General features: G+C 38.3%; 2 protein-coding genes across 2 annotated transcripts; both read right to left on the bottom strand.

The window, feature by feature from the left end:
- Positions 1-37: 37 nt before the first annotated feature.
- LOC125217805 (BEL1-like homeodomain protein 8) lies at positions 38-4142 on the bottom strand. Its single transcript, XM_048119347.1, has 5 exons — positions 4005-4142; positions 2514-3349; positions 1130-1479; positions 993-1053; positions 38-699 (listed from the first exon to the last, which is right to left on the bottom strand). The coding sequence occupies exons 2-5, from the start codon at positions 3330-3332 to the stop codon at positions 235-237; spliced, it is 1695 nt and encodes a 564-aa protein (XP_047975304.1). The 5' UTR covers positions 3333-3349; positions 4005-4142; the 3' UTR covers positions 38-234.
- Positions 4143-8290: 4148 nt separating this feature from the next.
- Positions 8291-10055, bottom strand: LOC125217925 (lysM domain receptor-like kinase 3). Its single transcript, XM_048119500.1, has one exon. The coding sequence runs from the start codon at positions 9842-9844 to the stop codon at positions 8513-8515; it is 1332 nt and encodes a 443-aa protein (XP_047975457.1). The 5' UTR covers positions 9845-10055; the 3' UTR covers positions 8291-8512.
- Positions 10056-16498: the final 6443 nt, after the last annotated feature.

Raw genomic sequence — 16498 nt, 5'->3', positions numbered from 1 at the left:
TAAAAAAAGATTACAGAAACAACAAAAACAATTTTCGTAAAATAGAAAACGATGGTAATACAAAAATAGATATCACAAATCTCACAATGTATTGAAATGTTGCTTAATCTTACATTTCTGTAGAATTATGAGATGTATTTGCTTTTGCAACTTCCCATTTTCCTAAACCTTCTTTCCCAATCTTAATTTAATTTATTTCTACCTTAATTTTCTCCAAAGTCTACATCAAAATAATCACCCAACAAAGTCTCCAATAATCTGACCTCCACAATGCCTCATATGCCTCTCCCGGCCGCCCTCGGGGCTTTGCCGGAGACCCAAAGTCAACGACACCGACCCCGACCCGACACCATTCCGGTGGGACGGCACGAACCCCATCAACGACCCATCACCGCTGCCCGGGACATGGTACTCTATTCTTGAACGCTTTTCTTGACTCCACATGCTCGCCTTCGACCTATCCCCCTCCTGCCCGGAAGGGTCGAAACCCGAGCATTCGACCTGCTTGTCCGGAATGGCCCGCATCCTCAGCTGGTTCGAAGATTGGCTACTTTCCCGGGCTTCTTCGCTACCTTCAAACACATTTTTGCCACTACTACTTTTCCCAGCATTATCTGAAGCTTTGGTTTCGAGCATGTGGATCTCTTCGACCATCGGCTTCCATAAACGAACACGCGCATTTATAAACCAGTTCGATACCTGAATCGAGGATTGTATGTTACTTAACAAATAGCATTGTATTACACCCTCCGTCCCTTAAAAATTGTCCCATATTTCTATTTTCGTCAGTCCTCAAAAATTTCTCTTACATAATCCAATTTTTAGTATAGACCAACATTTTACTGTATCATTCCTACTCACATTTTATTATAAAAAAAACTACTTAGCATATAAAAGTAGGATATTTTAAAATCCGTGTTGAATCAAATGGTGACAAATTTTTGAGGACAGATGGAGTACTAAAGATGCAAAGGAGGAAGAAAAAACAAGACCTGGTTTCGAGATAGGCCGGTCTGCGTGGCCAGCGTATGCTTGTCTGTGTCTGTAGGATAACTTCACATATAAAAACACTCAAATTAGTGAAAAGTTCGGATATGTTTTTGATGAATTTATATATACAGGGCCTTACGGGTGAAGAAAATGATCGAACAACCAGGCGCGCAAAACAGAGACAGCACGTTCCGGGAGGCCTCGCTGAGGCCTCCAGAAATGCTGGCCTTCAACACCCTTTCTATCATTGAAAAACTTCAAGACCGAAGCATTGGCAGGCGCAGACGGGGACGAGAATTCACCCCTGAGGGCGTTTTTAATGCTATTGAGCTGGTCCGTTATCGCGTTCTTCAACAGCCGGAAATGCTTGGCGATCATCTTTAGGGCTAACGAAGCGTAAGGAGTTGCGGAACTGAGGCCGGCTACGGATTCAAACGATGAAACCACCATCTGAATCTGCTGTTGGTATTGTTTGTACCGTTTGCAAACCTTGTAACAAATGGAAGGAATGAAAACTATTTGTCACTTGCAATAATTAGGAAAGGGTGAAAATTAAATAAAGTGTGTAATTGTATCAACCTCAATTAAGAAAAATTGTTACACAACCACTAGCACAATAGGCCAAAGTATGTTCAATTAACATTTGCCAGCTGCTGCCTAAAATTGGACCTAATTAATCAACATACTATTTGAGCGTGGGGGAGAAGACAAGACAACTAAATGTCTCATCATATGAAAAGGTTCTTACATTTGAACATAGACATGTCACATGCATGTCACAGTCTGGGTAATAAAATTTGTGTCCCACATATTCTTCTGCATGCATATTGGGATATCTTTTGCCTTGTGCGTTGTCATGTTTTTACCTAACTAAGGTCTAATTAATGACGTTTATTAACTCTAGAGAGAAGCAAGAAAATGGAGATTCAATGTATGTCATGATGTGAAAATAGAGCTCACATAATAAACTAAAAAACATAAACTAAAAGGATGAAAAAGGACATTAGTGAAACATTTCTTTTTCTTATCATACAAGTGAAATAATTGAACTAACGCCAAAATTGACATAGACACATCATCATAAGAAGCAAAACATGTAAGAACATAAATTTGGAAAATTTTCAAATTTATAAGTACTTCTGCAAAGTGGCTCACAACAGGCTAAGTTTGAAGAAAATATTCCCACTTTTCTTGACACCAGCTAGAATTTTGCTTTTATTAATTACTTATGTTTTAGGCATCCATAAATATTACTACTATCTCTTTATTTAGTCCTAGACAACCATAACATTTTCACTTTCTGGATTGATAATTTTCTTAGCAATAAAGCATAATCACTAGCATCTTTGAGACGTTATAAAGTCTTGATTACATACCTAACAACAATCAAACAATTATTATTGGCAATCAAAATTCTTAAGTGATCACAAGCACAAGCAATTGTAATAGTAACAAAACTATCCACCTAACAAGTAACAACCAATTAAAATGAAAAATTAATAGTATGTGCTAGGGATACCAACCTCATCCTGCATAATCAAGAGCTTCGCCTTCCTCTGAAGATTCTCCGGCCGATGAGACTCCGACGAGCTGCTCGTATCGCGAGAATGATTATTATTACCACCTTCACCCGAAACCCTAGTGTCGTCGAAAATGTCATCGGAAACATCAAATTTTTCGACCTCTTTCGGCCCAGAAATGCAGCAGAACTCCTCCAACATCTGCTGAGCCGGTCTTAGAAACCTCGAGTTTCGGAGAATTGTCGCGTATCCCGTGAATGGCCCCAACGGTCCGGGGTTCCGATGAGACACCAACTCCGGCCTCCAATTTCTCAAATCTTGGACATTATTAGTCCGAATATCACGAACTTTGAGTGGCGAGAGCGACAACGAGAGCGCTCGAGTGATCGAGCCCTCTCTCAAATCGACCTCGTTGCCGCTCCATTGACCGGATTGACTCTTGATCCGCATTTGTTCGGGGAGAAGTGGGAGCTCGCTCGAGGCGAATTCGAGGCCTTGCAGCGCATTCGGGTAAAGAGAGGAAGCGCCGCCATCCAATGCTGAGATAGGGTTTGAATTGTAAATTGAGGCGAGGTAATGTGCATCACCGCCGCCGGCAGCGGAAGAAGGGGCGAACGAGGCCGGGAAGGGGCGCTTCTCGGGTTCGATGGCGGAGAAGCTGATCATCTGATCGGAGGAGAGCTGGGAAGGATCGTAGCAAATGCTCCCGTTTCGGGGGTTTGATTGGAAATTGTCGACATAAAAATCTTGGTGAATTCTGAGCTTGTCTCGGCGGCTTTGGTGTGCGATGTGGAGCTCGGGGCTGTAGCTGTTCATATCCATCAAAGATTATTTCATGGCTGCTCAGATGAAGAAGAAGCAGTGATGAGATTAGTGTTTAGAGAGAGAGAGAGGGTAAAAGTAATCTAAGACAAATGAAATGTGGACAAAAGAAAACTGATCTAATACAGTAAATAGACATGGAAATCACTGTTGAATCATGTGGCTCAAACTTGAAGTTAAGACAGAAAAAACAGCCAAATTCAGCCGACCAAAACAGCAATGAATTGAAAGATGAGGCCCAAATCACATAGTATAGAGATATTACAACTACTACTACTACTACAAAAAAAAAAAAACACCAAACCCTAGATTTGATGATTTGAATTTTGAGACTATTTTCTCAATAAAAGATGTACAGTAAAAAACTGTGGCAGTGGACTATATATGTACTAAACCCCAACCCCAGATTCTTTAAAAATCATGGAGACAATCTGGTTTACTTGCTTTAAAAAAAATAAGAGAAGCAAAAACAGGTAGAATTATATTCCTGAATCTGCATGTATAATTAAATCTTCATCAAATTTGGTAACAATATTGGCAATTAAAATATACTCCTATTTGGAAAGACGAGATAGATTTCGAAGATGGGAAGAGATGAGCTAAAAAAGGGTTTGACGAAACGAGATACATATATAGAATTGATATATATATTTATATAAATTATATTGGTACCTGCTTCAATCAATCCAAAGATTTTCCGATGGATTTTCCGGCAAAGATTCCAAGTTGGAGTTGTTTGTGGGGTAGAGAGAGCTGAGCTAGCTGTGTGTGAATTGAAGTGAAGGACAATGATTGCTGCTCGGTTTAATGTTTGGCTTTTTAACACCTTCCACTAGCAGTCATTGCAATTATATAGACTTTCAAAGTTAAAGAGAGTAATTTGTAAAATTAAGTGACTGTAAATATATGATCAAATGTATATTATTTATTAAATATATTTTACTCCTGTTTCTTTATCGATAATAACAAATTTTACACATGTTAACCGATTTAGTCTATTGAATTGGTCTGAATATAACTTATAATACTAGGACAATATAAAATTTTAAACTTAATTAATTTGTTATTCAAAATTTGAAAAAGTTGGCCAACTTTATGATTTTATAGGTAATAACCTATTATATGCATGGATATCTTTCTCGTCAATAATACTTGCTTAAATATGGAGTAACATTGAATTTTAGATTGAATTGTTGAGTTGTGCCCCTATATTGGAATAAATACAAATAATAATTGACTATTTTATTAATAAGAGGAAAGGTATAATTTTTTATTCTAAATATGGTTTTATGGTGTGAAGCAAACGTAATTTAGCGTGGCGTCGCCGTTAACTGTTAACTGTTTTGAATTGGGCAGATATCTATCAAATTTGACATGGACGGATGATCTTCAAGGAAATCAGGATAAATAAATAAATCAAGCTTCAAACGGGGCCTACTCCTATTTCGTAATTGTCGATTTGAAAGGGGCAGGGAGACTTGTAGGATCGCCCTCTAATCAAGTGATTAACTACGGAAATGTCATCTTTAACGACACGGCCTCACACTTTTGTCTAAGAGATGGAAGCAAATACACGATAGTAGTGGGATTCGAATCCAGACTCACTGCAGCAAAAGTTGTCCCTACGTTGCCAACTGAGTTGCCCCTATAGGCATGCCATATCCTTAACTATTCTTACTAATATTGGTCGGGGTATTTAACGATTTTTTTAAATACTACCCCCTCTGTCCCAACTAAGTTTAGCCTTATTCCTTTTGGGAATGTTCCAATTAAATTGAGTCATTTTTAGACAAAAAAAAAAAAAAAAAAAAAACATCCAATCACTTTTACTTTAATTCATCACTTACTTTATTCTCTATTTATCTTTCCTACTTTATTTCTCTCTTTTACTTTTCAACACAATTTCTTAATCTCCGTACCCAAAAATTTTAACTCAACTTAGCTGAGATGGAGGGAGGGGCGGTCCAGGCGAAGGGGCAGCGACCAACGCGGTGGCACCGATAATGAGTTAAAAAATTTCTTATTTTTTCTATAAATACACCTCTTTCTCTCATTTTTATTCCAATTCAATTACAATATACTAACAATTGATTAAATAATGTGATTTGTGGTTGTGGTCGTCTATTAATTTGAAATTGATTCTTAAAATCTATCATTAATTTTAAAATTTGTTTGAATAATGCTCCATGCCTACTAAATTAAGTTGCATTCTTTTTACATATTACAATAATATTGAGTCCTTTCATTTTTAAAAAAAATAAAATTAAATTAACAAAAAAATTACCCTAAACTTTTTAAAACAATTTCTTAATTAGGAGTACTAATTTGGGAATGATTCTCAAACCATGACGTGATCTCTTATTCACAGTAAATTTGGGGGATATAAAGTGATGTAGGAAGGACAGGCTGTAAATCTAGGGGAGATGATTGCGTCACCTGGCGTTGACGGTGACAGAGCACCTTCTGCTTTGAGATCTTTTGGTTCACTGCAGTCACCAAATCGCTAATTACCCATGAAAAAGCTGCTTCCTCTTCTCACTGTACGGCCAAAACTCTTAGTTCAAGTTACGATACAACTTTTCCCCCCAATTCCCACCGTTAGATTTGTCCCCCTTCACCATCTAACGGCTGCTGCTCTAACCTTTTCGATCACCTGACTTACAGTTTCAGATAAGATAACTCAAATTGAAATCTTCACAATTTAAGATTACTCAAATAAAATAAAATAAAATAAGATGCCCCATCAGACACTACAATTGTAAAATTAAAGCATCAAAAATACACTCATAAACTCGGGTTCCATCTCTATATAATTTTCGGTTTGAATTCTTTTTAAACAAAATTAATACATGAACCATATAATTTGATAGATCTTGATACCGATGTCCTTCATCCCGTAGTCCACTTTATCATTTCAGTCCGTCAATGAAATATTGTCCATTTTTTTCTTTTATTTTTAGTAAATAGAGTTTTTACTAACTCTTTACACTCACATTTTATTACTCCCTCCGTCCCAGCTAAGATGACACATTTCTTAGTTGGCACGAGATTTTAGGAGTTATTGGTTAATGTATTTAATTGAAGAGAGAAAATGTGGGTATAAGTATTAAAATGGAGAGAAAGAAAAATGGTTATTTAAATAGGAGTGTGAAAAAGTAGTTGGGTGTATTAATTGGAGAGGGAAAGTTACCAATAAAGAAAATGTGTCATCTTAGTTGGAACAAATTAAAAAGGAAAACGTATCATTTTAAGTAGGACGGAGTCAGTATAAAACTAATATATAAATATAAAATTCAGTCCATGAAATGTTCGCTCGATAAATACACACAATAAATAGATTTCAATTCTTATTATTACTACTAAGATATTGCCAGCTTGAAATTCAATAAATAAAATCATAAACTTGCGAACAAAAAGATCTGTAGGCTCACTCAATGATCCAAATTCCAATATAACGAAACTTAAATGGAATTATATTCCTTTGGAATAAAAACTTCAAGATACGCCGTTTCAAGATTTAACTCTAAATTAGAAGACTTTGTATTTGGCTTTGAATGAACTATTCTAGCAGAATATAGTACGTACTAGTTCATTTAAACTCGTAGTATTTCTTAAAACTTTGTGTAAGGATCTGAAAATTTTGCATATGGGTTTGAATGAACTAAAACTCTCAAGTACGAGTACTACTTTGTAGCCATATTTTTGCTCTTCTCCTTACAAAAATTATAAGTAAGGTGGTATATATTCACATGATTCATGTAGACCATTCATGTGATTGATTTTTGACTGCTTAAAGAAATATTTCAACAGAAAGTTGGGTCCATTTGAAAGGGAATGTATGAACAAACAAGGCTTCAACGAATTTCTTCACGAGAACCGGAAATAGGAATTTTCTGTTTGGCTTGGTCCCATAATCTTATTCCTCTGTCATTTTTGCATTATTGATTTTTAGGGTTTAGGGTAACAGATTTAGGGTTACCCTAAACCCTAATCATTGATTTTTTTTTAATCTGTCAAAATTATGGTAACAGATATAATCAACTAAGTGGGCCGAATCTTGAATTCGTATTCTGAAATTTTCATCTAAAAAGCCCACTGATTTAGTCCAGATATATTATTCTTTTGGGCCTACAGAAACATAGCTAAATTGGTAGGAGCAGTTAATTTTAGGATGAATTTTAACTATGTGGCTATGTTGGTGTATTTGTATTGTGTAGGAAGATTGGGCAAAGGTTGGAGAGTAACTTTTCCAGCTTCTGAAAATTTGAATTTGAAGACATTGTATGAGACTACTATGATGTAATGTGAATTTCTTCTAGATTCATTTAATGTGTTTAAAAAGTCTAAACCTTAAGGTTTTGACTTTTGCAGTCGCTTTTGAGGCTTTGACCACATTTAATAGTCACTACATATAATAAACACTTAAATACTCCAATAGAAATCAGTCCACGCCCAAATTGGGCTGCTTTCACATTTCACATTACCCTCCAACACCAATATTTATATTCTTGGACAGCAGAAATATTGCTTTCGATGTTGCTTGTTGATTTCAAAACGTTACTCTCTAAAATCACATAAATATTGGAAGCTTAGAAAACTTGGATTCGTTAATTTTATGGCTCTCCAATAAACGCAATTAATAAAAATATCTAGCTCCATTAATTTTTAGAGTGGATGTGCGCATTCTTGTGTAGTTGGAAACTACCTAATTAAAGTTCACAATTCCACACTTTATATTAGACTATGCTCATGCTGCACAGCTGTAAGCCTATAACAAATGTGCATATGTATATCACAAATTAACCATTCCTTTTTTTGATTCTCCATTACAATGACGTCGGTGTGACAAATGGAATAGATGAAAATATAATTCAGGCGCATCTCCTATTTTATTTTTAGAATTTATACACATTCCATTGATACAGACATAACTTATATAAAAGGTAAGCAAACAACCGGAAAATTAAATTCATGAATCATATTTCAAGAATAATATAATACACTAGTATGCAAGAATAAAATCTCAACTATGAATAACCTATCTAAGAAAATCTATTTGATACCTCTATCCCACTTTTTTTTAATTCCCACTTACATACCTCCAATAATAAAGTGTATTTCATAATAATAATAGGAAATTAAAGTTATGGGTGAAAATTAGTTGGAGGAGGAAAAAAAAGCTACCTAGGCGCGAAGGAGACGGAAATTTCGGTAGGAACCCGAACCCGGTCGGACCAAACCCGAGACTCCAAATAAAGCTTTGAAATCTTACCCGAGACCCATTTCATTTCGGGTCGGTTTTCCGGGTCGTCGTGCACGCATTGCAACGCGACACGTGTTAGTTTCTCCGCTACTTGGATCGGAAACGAGTCCTTGAGCCTCTTATCCATCCACCTCCTCAACCTTCCCTCCACCGCCTCCTCGCCGCCGCCCTCCACCGCCGCCCTCGCCGTCTCGATCACCGAATTCAGCCGGTGGCTCCCGCTGCTCCGGTCGAGCACGTACTTGAGCGGCTCCTGCCCCGTCATCAGCTCCAGGATCACGACTCCGAAGGCGTAGACGTCGGACTTCTGCGTCGCCACCCCCGTCGCCTTGAATTCCGGCGACATGTAGCCCCTCACCCCCTCGAACTGCCTCTCCCCGGCGGCGGCGGCCTGGCGCCCCTCCTCCCCCACCTCGCCGCAGAGCTCCGCCGCGCCGAAGTGGCAGATCTTCGCGTTGAGCGACGGCTCCGTCACGATAATGCCGCTGCTCTTGACGTGCTTGTGCACCATGTCGACGCTCAGTCCGGCGGTGTTGTGGATGTAATCGAGGCCGTACGCCACGTCCGTCGCGATCTGGATCCGTGACATCCACGTCGACAGCACCGTGAAATTGGGGTCGATTTTGCTGCGGAGGCACAGCCCTAGGTCAGATCCGTGCACGTACTCGTACACGAGGTAAATGTGCTCTCCGGAAATTGAAATCCCGACGAGTTTCACGATGCTGGTGAAATGCCCCCTGCTGATCACCGATAGTTTCTGCATCGCGGCGGCGCTCGTCGTCGATTTGCGGAGCTTGCGCTGGAAGACGACGACGTCCTTGCCGCTGAGGACGCAGCGCCACGACTGCGACGAGGAGGAGGTCGAGGAGTGCCTCTTCGCCAGGAAATTGTTGGTGGCTGCGCGGATCTCGGAGAAATCGTAGACCTGAGTTTTTTCCGGCAGATTGTCGCGGAGGCTGGAGAGAGAGGTGCGGCTGGATAGGGAGGCGGTGGCGACGGAGCTGTCGAGGAGGTAGGAGGAGCTAGCGCCGGCGGCAGTGGCGGAGGAAGACGATGAGTAGCCGCCGCCGCGGAATGGATTGGAGAGATTTGTTTGCGGCGCTCTCGACGACGACGACGATAAAGTAGATGAAGAAGGAGAGGGATTTTCCGCCTCCGATCTGGAATTACCTCTTCTCGGCGTTTTGGAGCCTAATTTAGGGCTTCGGGCCGGGTCTGAAGCTCTTATCGCCATTTTCGTTCTGCACATAACACGAAAATTCTGCAATTCTACAGAAATTGAGGCAGAAATCGCTGATTGACGGAATCATAGGGCTTCTGATATTCGACTATTTGAAGAATTCAGCCGCAATTGATTCAAACGAGAGATTGTTTTTGGAAACATTTGAATTGACGCTGGTAGTCGATCACAAGAATATACAAAAGGGGAAAATGGGAAATTGGGATGTTTGGATTATTAATAGGGATTTTTGGATTATAATAATATAAAATTGAGTAATTAGCAGCCTAGTGATGAAGACAGGAGTTGAAGAAGACAATAAATTTTTCCCTTTGTTTTAACTTTGTAGTACTTGTTGTTTGACTAATTTTTTTTGAAGTCAAATTTTACACCCAACTGTAAAGCTTTTGACTAGTAAAATAGCTTCACAAATCAGTTCACAAACCAACCAATTGTTTGAGAAAGCTTTTGACTTGTAAAGCAGCTACCGACCTCAATTGTTTGACATTAAGTAGACAAAATCATTTTGAAGCAGCTCAGCTAGATTGTTGTATAACATGGGAATGAGGAATACTTGCAGTTATACAATTTTTGTCATAAGTTTATGGTGTATATAATAGAGGTATGACAAACAAGAGTATCGTATTCATGGATTATACTCTTCTGAAACTATTGACTAATTACAATTGCCATAGGAGCTAAAGGCACAAGCAAAGGAGGCCTTGATGGCATTCCCCTTGTCTTCCTCGACCCAAAAAAATTGGTGAGGGAACGAAGAAACAGGCGGCTAAGGATCCTTGGGCGAGAATGTTAACAATGAAGAAAAAAAATTGAATAAGTGAGGTGAGAAATGAGTCATGAAGTTAGATTGTCTACTTCTAAAGAGGAATGGAAACATTCATAGTGTGTCCCAAGTTCAAATAGTTATAGTATCATTTTTAGAGGTATCGCCCATTAACCACACTACCACTAGGTCAACACGCACACACAAATCATGTTTGTTTCAATTCATATATGCGTCTGTTGATGTTATGAAACCGGTGGTTGTTGCATTACGAGTTGTGCATTTACATTTTAGTTGTAATCGGAGTTTAATTTCTCAAGATTTCTATTTGTGCTTACGTTTAGAAAGAATTCAGTTTCAATGTCTTTCATTATTAGGAAAAGTGAATCATATATCTGATCCGACACAAATGTTAGAGCATCCACATCCGTGCTCTTTGGCAAGAGCACGGACGTGGACCCGGACCCACTTTTACTCCCGGCTCTTAGGCAAGAGCATAACACTCACATCCATGCTCTTACGCAAGGACAAGCTCAAGGGTTCCACCATTCTATTATTCAATTTAAATACTTCAATTACTAAAAACATTTCTACAATATAAAAATATACTACCTCTGTCCCTGAAAATTTGATACAGTTTACTATTTTGGTCCGTCCCTGAAAATTTGATACACTTCACTTTTACCATTTTTGGTAGTGGACCCCATATTCCACTAACTCATTCCTACTCACATTTTATTATAAAACTAATACTTTAAAAGTAGGAACCACGTCCCACCAACTTTTTCAACTCACTTTCCATTACATTTCTTAAAACCCGTGTCGGGTCAAAGTGTAGCAAATTTTGGGGGACGGAGGTAGTATTAAAATATAAAAAATACATAATTAAATCCTAAAAAATAAAAATTACATAATTAAAATTCTAAAAAAATATACATAATTAAAATCCTTGAAAATACAAAAATACATAACTAAAATCCTACAAATTAAAAATTACATAATTAAAGACTAAAAAATACATCGTGAAAGACTAGTTCTCTATCCTCAATGTTCTTCGGAGACCTCGTATCATTGCCACATGTGTTGCAAGTTGGTCGGGAGTTATGTTAGACCTATCGGCCGTATTGAGTTGACCCAAGAGGGTCCACAATGAGTTGGTCGGGGGTTGAGGTGGCACAAAGGGAGCGGGATCGGGGGCGGATGGAGTCGGGGCGCGACGGCGGTTGGTCGTCGCCTTCTTCCTTCCTTGCGGCCGGCGGGAACTGCTCGGGCCAGCGTCGGGGCTACCCAAGTTAGTTCCGGCAAGCTGGGTAGCCACCTCATCGGAGGCGCCGTCTCGATAGGGCTATCGACCTCGACCGTTTGCTGGAGGAGCTGGAGGAGGATACTATGCCTTCCTAATGTTGGAACCGGCAGCGGAAGCGGACGCATAATAAATCAATCACATAATAATCAGATCTATTTAGCAGATTATTTAGACAAAAGCTATTCGCGTAATTATCACATGTATCATGCTCATAACTTGAATCAATCATGCTTTAAGAATATTGAAACCTAAAACATGCTTTTCTACGGGAGCAGAAAAATACCTAATTAATTCTCCAAAGAATTGAAGATGGCTAGCTTCTTCTCCACGTGATGCTTTGAGTACTAAACCACAAATCTTCTCTCTCGGTTCCCGAACAGTATCCCAATATCAGTGTGGGCTGATCTTACTAGAATACTAGGACTTAAATAAAGAAGACAGAAGAAATCCTTTTTGGAATAGGAGAGGAATTCGAAAATTCCTACAGCTTGTGAGAGCTGAAATTTTCGAAAATTTTAGTAAATAAAATTGTGTTATTTCTCTGCCTCCTTTATTCTCCTATTTATATTAAGTTCCTTTTGGGCCCAGACAGGGATCTATGGAAGGTTTTGGATATGGGCTCATCCAATTTACTTTTTACTAATTAAATTGAACCCACAATTTAATATAAGTTATAATTGGAATATTACGAGCAGCCACTACAGAAGTAATATTGAACTCTCCCCATCCAAATCCGAAATTACAAGTAATCCGGGTTTCCGTTTAACTTTCATTTTCCGTGCTTAAGATTAAAATGTCCATTAATTAATTAATGTCTGCTATTGACTTAATTAATTAACTTCTTATTAATTCCAAGAGTGGACTTAGCATGAAACGCTTATTTATTATTCATAGAGTAATCACACTCCAACTAGCTAGGTTCTGAATAATAAAACCTTGTTTCGCGCTCCTCTTGAGGACATTATCACACGAGACTCAGCTCGCGCACGATTCAATATAATAGCAATCCTAGCACCGCTAGATATCGATCACCACTACCCAATATATCGGGATCATTGGGTTACGAAAAACCCGCACCATTTGATAAGTCAAAGCAGTGCATAATCAATACCGTATGCTCAATGCTAACCTACATTGATTAAGAAACAAATATTTATCAAGACCTCGCCTTTCAGTAGATAGCCTAAGGCAAGTCTTGCTGTTAGATCCGTTCAGTGCTTTACCACACCAATGTCATTTTATTTCAGTAAGGCTTAGAAATATGCGGACTGATATTGCAACCTTTCTCGATGGATAGTCAAATTCCATCTAGGTTGTGAAATTCATCTTTTTCTTTGTTTAGAACTGACCGTATTACCTTAAAGTGGACGACGCCCACAACCGGTCTACTAAAACAAAGACTTAGACTTTGTTAAGTTAACTTATACATTTAAACATGCATTAACATCCATTAAATGTAAAACATAACAACATTATGACAAAAAATAATCTGTTTTATTTATTGGAAAATAAAATAAGAGTTTTACAGTATTCAATCACTCGAAACGTGATTTCTAGTATACAAACTCTAACACCTAATACTTCGGATGATGGCGCGACTCCTACCTACAACTGAGGTACTTGAACGGTTTCAAATACATGGATTGGTAGGTCGCCAAGGCGGCACTAATGATGTCGAGCTCGCTCTTGCCTCTCCCCGCCATCCGCTCTTCCTGGAGGTAATACCCCTGGAACTTTTAGATTTAGTCGTTGGCTCTGAATATGGCATTGCGCACCATACTCTCATTGTGCATGATGGTTCCAGCCGGCCGGTATTCATTGTACCGACGAAAGACGCGCCACCAAAACTTATCCCCGGTTTGGTTCGTGCCAACCTCGGGATCTTCGGAGATGATCAAATAGGCTTTGAATAACTGATCCATCTCCGCCGGAGTGTACAGGGTTCAGGTGCTACGAGGAGGAGGAGGAGGAGCAGTTTGAGAGCCGCCCGATCCGAGTTTGGGTGTTCACTCGTATCGCCCATCGGGGGAATCTTGGTCGTCAACCGAGTAAGGCCGATAGCCACCCGAAACTTGAGAACCTTGGGTTTGAAGAGGGGCCGAGAATTGCGTTTTCGGACTAGGGAATGGCTCTAATTCGAACCAATCGTGGTTCCAACCGCGGGAGCCAGAGGGGTGATCGCCGGAGTTGGACATTTTTTTCGTAAGAGTGAAAGATTGAGAATTGATAAGAGAATTTATATGAGAATTGTGTAGTGTGGTGTGGAAATGGGGGTATTTATAGATGAAAATGTGAATTTTGGGGGGAAAAATGTGGGAAAAAAAAATTAAAAGTGTGAAGAAAACGGTATAATTTTTTGGAAAGTGGGAATTTTTTTTTAATTTATTTATTTTGTTTTTTTAAATTTAAAACGGATTAAAAAAAAAAGAAAAAAATGCCGAAAATGCCAACGACTATGCCGTTGGCCAATCCCGTTGCGCCACATCAGTACTGTGCTCGCTGGCACGGACGTGCTCGATGCATCGAGCAGTGTCGTGCCAGCGGCGGCAGCGGTGCGTTGCGCCAGCAGCACGGACAGCGTCCGTGCCAGCGAGCACCGCTGCGGATGCTCTTAACAGCTTGTATACTTTATCACTTTGCCTTTTTCTTCTGAAAAAAATTGTAGGTTGTTATGAAATGACCATAAAGTATATGTGATGTAGGTCGAAGAAGATGTTGTACAGGTAGTAGATGGTATCTGCAGAAGTTCTTTAAAGGAATACAGATGATATACCTTCAGTTTTAATTGATTGAATACTTTGGCCTTGCATCTATATTCTATACTATGTCTGGATACTTTAGATCAATCATAACAGCAAATCATTTGAGGCTGTCTAAATGATTCATTTTTGTTAAAAGTAATGAGTAATACCACTAAATATCCTTGAGACCTTAAGGTACCTATATTTCATTACTCCTTTGGTCACCAAATACTCCTGAAATGCCACATAAACATGTCCATATTCCTAATAATTGTGCTAGCTATCATATTTCATTTTTAGTTGTGATGATAATTTATTTTCTCCTAAGAAAACATTATTTGAGCTGTGTGGTTGAAAACGGTTGCTCCTCGCACTCGCAGGTAGCTTAGTATAGTTTTATTAGAAAGTATTTACCCATATTTTACTCACTTGTAAAGAAGTATAGTTCTGCAGAAATGATGATGGTATCAATCTGCACATAATCTAAAAGAGAAATTATTGCATTAATTTGGTGGTATCATCATGATTTCTTCTATGCAACTTTAGTGGTGGATACCATTTGGTTTAAATTATAAATTAGTTATATCGGATCAAAGTGCAATTTTGCTGTTTGATTTGAATTAGTTTGAGTACAATTTACTCCTATATTAGGATTAGATTTTAATTTTTTACAAACAATTATAAACAGTAATATAGCTACATTAAAAGTTACTCTTATTATTGTCAATACACTTATTATGATGGATATTAAAACTTTAAGTTTTCTAAGTAGTACTCATATTTTCGTTAATCTTTAGTGGCTGAATGAATAATACTCCTATTAATTTAAATCTAAACTTACTTATTTCACAATCCACGGTATATATTATCTCTTGAGTAATTAGTTATAAATTTAGAGCATCCTTAACCCCGTCCCAGATTTGGGCCGCAAGTCTCCTCCACGTCATCATTCCCTCAAATTAGGGGTTCCAGGCAGGCCACAATTCGGGCCACAACTATTCATTTGCACTATTCACAACTACAACATATTTTAATCGTAAAATAGAATACGTTGAACAATTAAAACCGGAAAAATTCATTGTTCAGTCGAAAAATAGAAAATTAAAAATTCGAGGAAATTTTTTTACAAATCCTAGAAAAAAAAAATTATTAAGACCTAGAAAATAAAAATTACATCCTAGAAAAAATATTAAAATAATTTAGAGGATAGAAATGGAGAAATTGGTGGAAGAATGTTGAAGAAATGGATATAATAAAATGGCAAAAAAATCAAAAAAAGAAAAAAAAATAAAAATTTTGGGGGTTTGCGGCCCGTCCCGATGCATATAACCCTGAGCCGGGCCGGACCCCGGGAGCGGCCCAGGGACGGAACTGCGGCCCCGGGACCGTCCCGGGCCGTGACTCTCCCCCCTCCAACGCTGAAATCGGGCCGGGACTCGCGAGTTGCGGCCCGGCCCATTAGCGTTAAGGATGCTCTTATAATAAGAAACACTTGTGAATATATAATTGGTTAATTTTTCAATTTTAAACCTTTCATTTTTATATTTATAGACGTCAATTCTTACTCCTATTTTTTTACAACTTTTTTAGTTTAAAGTTTAACTATATCATACTTTCGTTTTTTTTAAATACGTTAAATATTGTAGTATATTTTTTCTATCATAATGATGCAGGAAAATAAAAATATGAACACCGCAAATCAAATCGATACAAATTGTGTATAATTCAATTTGATATCGATTTTGATAATAGAGTTACAAGGAAATAGTCCAATTTTTAATAAATAATTACTAGTTTTTTTGGATTCAATTGTGTGTTTATAAAAATAAAGAAAATGAAGCAATTGCGGTCGT

This window comes from Salvia hispanica, chromosome 4, assembly GCF_023119035.1.
Source record: "Salvia hispanica cultivar TCC Black 2014 chromosome 4, UniMelb_Shisp_WGS_1.0, whole genome shotgun sequence".
Classification (NCBI taxonomy): Eukaryota; Viridiplantae; Streptophyta; class Magnoliopsida; order Lamiales; family Lamiaceae; genus Salvia; species Salvia hispanica.
The sequence above is the reverse complement of the archived record's forward strand: the minus strand, read 5'-3'. Positions and strand labels throughout refer to the sequence as shown.